Source organism: Parambassis ranga, chromosome 14 (genome assembly GCF_900634625.1).
Source record: "Parambassis ranga chromosome 14, fParRan2.1, whole genome shotgun sequence".
Classification (NCBI taxonomy): Eukaryota; Metazoa; Chordata; class Actinopteri; family Ambassidae; genus Parambassis; species Parambassis ranga.
Window position 1 is genome coordinate 7504428 of NC_041034.1, and position 7217 is coordinate 7511644.

The 7217-nt window shown below is 45.0% G+C and overlaps 1 protein-coding gene across 1 annotated transcript; it reads right to left on the reverse strand.

Moving 5' to 3' along the window:
• Positions 1–2106: 2106 nt before the first annotated feature.
• Positions 2107–6397, reverse strand: spry4 (sprouty homolog 4 (Drosophila)). Its single transcript, XM_028421758.1, has 2 exons — positions 6172–6397; positions 2107–4111 (listed from the first exon to the last, which is right to left on the reverse strand). The coding sequence occupies exon 2, from the start codon at positions 4058–4060 to the stop codon at positions 2903–2905; it is 1158 nt and encodes a 385-aa protein (XP_028277559.1). The 5' UTR covers positions 4061–4111; positions 6172–6397; the 3' UTR covers positions 2107–2902.
• Between the last annotated feature and the right edge of the window lie 820 nt (positions 6398–7217).

Genomic DNA, 7217 nt, shown 5'->3' on the forward strand with positions numbered 1-7217 from the left:
GTGTGTAAAAAGTCACAGCATGGTAGCAAAAGAATGTAATAAAAAGGCTGTCTTTGTTTGATTATTCCATACTTATAATGAGCACATGTGATAGTATAAAGCTAAAGTGAAGTAAAGAACGTTACTTTCTTTTTTTTTTGCAGTGAGAGAGCTGAAAGAAAAGAAAAGGCAGCAGAAGAAAAAGAGGTCCACTGGCGAAAAAAGATGGCACAGAAAAGAGAAAAAAAAAGGCAAAGACGGGAGGGAAAAGCAGCAAGAGAGACAGACGTGTCTTTCTCTCCCGTCTCTGTGGTATGACAAGTTTATGCACAGCAGCTGTGTTTGTCAATCAAGGAAGGCCAGGGGTGTTTGTTGGACAATTTCTCAGTGAGGAAGGAGGGGGTGGTAGAGAGAGAGAGAGAGAGAGAGAGAGAGAGAGAAGAAGGAAGAAAAGCAAGAAAGAGAGAGAGAGAGAGAGAGAGAGAGAGCTGAGACACTGAGCGGTAACAGCAGGAAATGGGTTGATAGGGGTAGATTGTGTTCCCTGTGCGGATTCAATGAGTCCACAGTCTTCAGGACTCCGAGAGGAACCAGGGAATTAGCTTAGCCTCTTGACTGCTAATGAGCCATAGATAGCATAAACAGCAGGAATTTGTTTCTTCTTCTTCTTCTTTTTTTTTATTGCCGGGCACACTTTTCTAAAACAAGTGCTTAGTGATAGAAATTCTCATTCTGTTTGTCACCCACTTCCAGAGCCTTCCTCTTGCCACCTTCCCTTTTTTTCACACAACCTCAAAAACATCTTAATCTTACCCTCAAAATATATATCTAATATATTCTCTATATATTTTTGTACTGAATTGTAGTTATAATGTACCATGCAATCTTTCAAGGACATTTAAAAGTCTCTTCTAAAGAACACAAATGTTGTGAAACTATTTACAGCAAATAACATTTCACCTGCATAGCTCTATTACTAAATATATAGTCAAAACATTTGTGATTTTTGCTGCCCATCTCCACCTATACTAGGCCTTTAGCCCAGTTGCACAATCATTCTCAGTTTTGGCACCTTTCTCTCAGATTGAATTGCTAGGTTTTGAAAATATTGCCTCATACATTCAAGACTAAGGTGTGTGTGTGTGTGTGTGTTTTTGCTATCCTTTTTTCCCACTCTGTGATGTCAGCTTTGTGTAACAAGACAAATACAAATGTGAGCAAAGTTAGGCACCTTAATAGAAGTTAAGGGTCCAACAGGAAGGAGAGGCGTGTGTTATGAATCAACAAGGACAACAATATGCCTTTATGCCAAACAGAAACGGGCCACCTGTATTAAATGACCGACTACTGTCAGCTCCATTTGGCACGAGTGCATAACGACTGTGATCACGCAGACTGTGAAAACATGCTACTGTATAATAGCTTCCTTTGGCAAAGTCCTATGAACGGCATGCAAGCCACAAAAATAGACTTTTAAGAATTAAAGGAGAGACTATATGACTTACACAGCTATGCAGCATAATGATTTGAATTTAATGAAGACACTGGTGTGTGTGTGTGTGTGTGTGTGTAGCGGGTGGGGGCTGGGATGAGATAGCTGAGGTGGTTATACTGTGCTTTAGTACATCTGTTAAGGGGGTTACTAAAAAGGTTGTGCAAGTGGCAGGTTTGAGTTCCACAAAGGCTGACTGGATACAAACACAACAACGACAACTTTGCTATGCCTTCTCTCACCCCCCCACCCCCCCCACTATTCACTCTATCACTTGCATGCCCTCTCCTCCGGAAACATTATTTTTCTGGCCAGTATGTCTCTCACTTAGCTTAAATTATTCACTATTGCCTTTTCGCCCCTAAATGTTTCTTTGCCTTTTTTTGTGCAAAGAGGAAGTAGACTAGGCTCTTAGGCAGTTTAGAAACCAACATGCGGTAGGCCAGGTTCTAGAGAGGATTACTGTAACAGTCCCTGAGAAGGTTGGGTGTACTTTTTGTTAAAACGTTTTTTTAAAACACATTTCTCTACTACAAATCTAGCACGGTGGGCAACCATTGGACTAGAGCATGCAGGTCATGACATGCATGAGGTGACTGGTGAACAGCATTCAAAATATTTTAGAATGTCTAGGCTTTACCACCCCAAAAAATAGAAAACACACTGTAAAGTGATTATCTCTCAATTGCAGCACAACTGCACGATACAGAGTGAGAATTATGGGAAATTACTATTATTGTCGAGTCTAAAAATCTTTTGTTTTTACAGCTCCCTCCATGGAGATAAAAACTTGTTAGCGATACCGACCTAGCATCTTAGAGATAACACTAAAAGATGGTGATCATCATAATAGTGGTGAGAGTGTAAGAGTAAGTGGTGGGTTCGCTCTTGCAGTAGCCTCTCATGGAGCCACACTATAATCACTTGTTTGATACTGAGCTGTGCTTTTGGGGGGGTGGGAAGAAGGGGGGGGCATATAGATATAATATATCTCCATCATTATTTTCTATGTAATCAGAGGATCAGCAACCAGCTTCTGGTTAGTTAGTGTTACAAAAAATTAGCTGAGAAATATTGAGCAGCAGAGAGGTACAATGACTTTTTGTGCCTTCAGCCATCTTCACAAAAACACAGTCCCACAATCTAGTCTCTTCTTGTGTCACGCTTAGAAATAAAAAGAAAGAAAGAAAGACATCTCAGAGGGCCTGTTAGCCATTTCCTACTTGCCAACTCTCTCAGTTAAGGCCCATTTTTGATCATCCACTCTATCAAACATAGGTCAAGAAGCCATTTAAGTACCTTTGTTTTACACAAGTCATCTTCCAGCAGATTAATGGGGTAGTTTAATGGGTTGGTGTTGGATTGTCCTATCCATAGAGAGCGAGCAAGCACTGTGTGGTCCTGTCCATTTTTTAGCAGTTTTGTCCAGTATCATGACCCCTGCTGCTGCTTCTCTATTGTCCCAACTTTCGCTTCCATGCCTCCATTTTTACACACAGGAACACTCACGACTGCACCCTGTGAGTTCTTGCAGCGGCAGCCGGGCCTGCTAACATTGTCATAACATTTCTGTCCAAGTTTGGCCAGACCCATGGCCGGAAGATAGCAGACCAGGCAAGGCAGGACGAAGGAGAGGGCGGTCATAAAGGACCAGCGCGCGCAGCAATTGGCCTGGGAGCACGAGCAGGGCTTGTCGGCGCAGGACCCTTCGTCGTCCTCATCCTCGGTGCAGTGGTAGAAGATCCCTTTGACCAGGCACATGCAGGTGGCTGTATCCACCAGGCTCTGGGCAGAGCACAGGCACTCCTGGTTGCAGACCCAGCAGGAGGGCAGGGTTCGTGGGAGCGTACACTCGGTGCATCGGCACTTCCCGCAGTGCTCGCAGAGAAGGAGGTGCTTCTTCTCCGCTGGGGAAGAAGGGATCAGCGCCAACCCTTGCTGACCTCCAGTGGGGCACATGCCTCCTGCGGGTGTCTTTACTGACTTGAGGTCCAGAGATTTAGAGGAGGAGGAGCAGGAGGAAGAGGCAGAGGAAGAAGAGGTGAGGACCTTAGATTCAGAAGAAGTAAAACAGCCCGAAGTTCGGGTAGTGATTGTGTTGACGGGGCCTTGGTGAGGGTGCAATTTTGGGTGGTGGTCCACTGTTGGGGTGGGTGCAGCGTGGTCCAGCAGCCTCTGATCAGAAGAGGTACTGCTGCTGCTGCTGATGGAGCTGGGTCTTCCACTGAAGGAAATCCAAGGGTGGGTGGTTGTATCCTGGTGAGGGTGGGGCTCGCACCTGCCCTGCTGGTGATGGGGCTGGTGCTGGTGATTGTGATGATGGTTGTGGTTTGCCCCGAGGAAGGCCTCCTGATTCTGACCAAGCCAGGTGATTCTTCGGTTTGCCGATTTCTGGCTTGGGGGCTGCTGGGAGACAACGGCGGGGCTGTCGATGTAGTCGTTCTCCACATGCGATGATTTTATCTGGTCGATGGGGTAGATGGTGAGAGGGTGCTGAAGGCGGCCGTAGGGCACTCGACTGTCCAGCAGGGGCTGGGATATGAGGGAGGAGGACACTCCGGGAATGTGGTGGGGAACCCTGGACTCCATGTGTGGGCCGGTGCCTCGCACGTCTTCACTCTAAAGCAGCATTTAGCAATACTGCAAAGACAGATACAAAAGAGGGTTATGGCTGGCTGCACTGGCTGTGACGCTCCTTAATTCTTTGGATTTTTTCTTTTCTTTTACAAGGTACACTATGAAAAACGGCACACACAATTAATAATGCACATAACTCCATAAAAAAGACAGACAGGTATGAAGATTGTGTATATTCTATTCATTTAACTATACTGGATGAGTTCAAGTACAGTTTGCCTAAAGAGAAGTAGAGCACCAGATTTCAATTTGACACCTCAGACAGCATTTAAACTGTCTTTTGATATGATTAGTTTACTTCAACCATGACAATCACACTTAATATTCAAAACCAAAGCATTCTCAGCAAACGGCCAATTATCTGATGCTTTCTAAATGATGGTGATTTTTTAGACAGAATACCAACAGGGTATTCAGCCTAAAAAACAAAAAACTCCTCCATTCTAACTTTGACATTAAAACAATGGGAGTTGGGCTCTCTTTGCCTCCCTTCCAAATAGCAGGGAGCACCAGAGAGTAGGGCTTGCATGCAAAAGAGTCAAAGATGCAAAACAAGGCAGAGCAAAGAGATGAGAAGGTTGCCAGAAAAGAGACTTCAACAAAAAAGAAGGCAAGGTGGTCTTTGTGGGGAGTCATGAAGTACTAAGACAACCAGGAATAAAACTCAGCCTGTGTTATAATCTCTTTTACATTCCGTATCTTACAGCTTAGGTTAATTCATACTGGAGAAGCAGGCCAGTCGTGGAATTTGTGAATGGTCCTGATTTTATGAACTGCAGGTTTTTGTGAATGAGAGCTGCTGCTGCTGCTGCACTTGGCGACGCAAGCGTGATTCAGTGCGCTCCAGGCAGGCTGTGGCTGAGTCAAATCTGTTCCATCCATTTTATCAATGAATGCTTGCAGACATAACTAACTCGACAGAAAAAAAGAAATATGATCAACTAGAGCCTATTGTAGAATCATGTTTACCCCACAAACCTACTTAATCCACATAATAAAACCACTTCCCAGGCAGCATCCAGAGTCATTTACCTATCATGTTGTGGTTATTACGCACATTAGTCTGCCTATTGCCCATATATTTTATTCGAACATGGATAAGTGGCCGAGGGTTCACGGTATTTTCCTCGGATTTGAGAAAACCTGTTGCGACATCGCTGGCACCGACACAAGTGCTTGTGATCGTCAAATCTAGAGCATTATAAGCCGGAACTATGCGTGCGCAAGTGTGTGTGTGTGTGTGTGTGTGTGTGTGTGTGTGTGTCTTATGTATGTGCGTGTGTGCGCGCGTCCCTCCCTTCAATATGTGAATGGACTGAGTCATAAAACCCGGAGGCGGCCGCTCGGCATACTCAAATAGCATGTTTATATAGGCATTATTGAAACCGCGTATTGAACACCTCACAAAAAAAAATCAAAGCACCGATTAAAGGGAACAGTACACGGTGTGCAGCTGGAGAGGCGGCTGTGCGTTCGTTGTCATTTGGTGCGTAAAGGTGTCGTTCATAGCAGCCAACACAAAATAGGGATTAAGTAAAATGAATTGGTAAAATAGCTGATGGCTGAAAACACCTGACACAACCTACAAGGTGTGCCAACCAGGCGCTCTGCAGAGGCAGAGGGAGACACGCAACCCTTAACCGCCCCAGATACAGCACGCAGCTACAGGCTTCACCGTGGACACGCCGGGATTCTAACTGATTTCAATGTCACGCTGACTGTTTAGAACGTCTTTAGACAGAGGTGCGAATGTGCTGCGTGTTTTTTTTTTAAACCAATGCGACATCATCTTCCCTTCTCTTCGTCTTAATCTTGCTTTTGGTCCGAATTCGGTGGTTAAATATTGACTCGAAGTGCAAACATGAGTCCGGGAAACAGCTTGTTGCAAAATTAAAGAGTTTGCAGGCAGGAGGGATTTCATGTCTGCGATCCAGCGAGTGTATGTGTGTGTATAGAGAGGAGCAGTCCGGTGGAAGCAGCGCAAGGGGCTGAACAGTTGTTAGTCACACGCTCACTAGTTAGAAACACTTAACGCGGAGAAAACAGGAGAGCTGAGCACTTACTGTGGTCTCAGGATACAATTCTCATCTCTTCGTTGCGCACGACGTTTGCGCGCAGGCAATTACTCCAGTCCAAGAGAGTGATTAGCTCCACAAATGTTGGATAAATGTAAGTCCAAATGTTTTATGAGGAAAGTAGACGAAAGGCGAGCGGGCTCTCCGGCGCTATTCTCCACTCGCTGGTGCATAAAAGACGACTGCGGTTGTGGACGCAGAGCTTTGGATATGATGTTGCAACCACCGAGGGGGAGGGAAGTGAGTTTTTATGAATGGGAGGGTATAAGGAAAGGGAAGGGACGGCACTGCGCAGATGCTTCAGCTCCCCCCTCCCTCTCTCTCTCTTTTTGTGAATGGGAGGGCAGAGCGACTCGGGAGGGCTGAAATGCGGAGGTTACATTTTTATGAATGGGGAGGACTCCGAATAGCATTGCGCATGCGCGGTGCCTAGATTTTTATGAATGGAGAGAAATGGCGAATGAAGCGTGTGTGTATGAGAGGAAGGGGAGGAAGGGGGGTTAGGGAATGAAGAGGTGGGGGCTTTTTTTTGGTCACAAGGGCAATGTCAGGCCTGATTTACATATATAGAGTCAGTGATGCCACTCTGGCTTTATTTTAACCTGCTAATGTATTAACAGGATATATATGAGGAGTATGAGGAAGGAGACGCGGTTGTGATGTTATTGTGTAACAGATGAGACGAGAGTGGGAGATGTGAGTGGGCTAAATCTGCAACGAATTAATGAATTTATTTTATTTATTGCTGATAAATCTGAGCTCTTAGGCTGATTCTGATATAAAACATCTAATAAAGAACAAACGCAGCCATTCAGAAACACAGCTGTAATGTAAGGTGCTTTTTGTTTTAATAGGGTATTGTAATACGCCAGAGGTCACATGCCTCAGCTCTATTAGGCTAAATAATAGCCGATCCCCTTGTGTTCTTGTTCTATCTAAAGCCATTTATTGCGAACAAGGACGTGCCCTTCCTTCCTCTGCAGCCTCTATGGTAGTGTAAAAAAAAAACAGGAGGAGGGGAAGGAGAAGGGTGG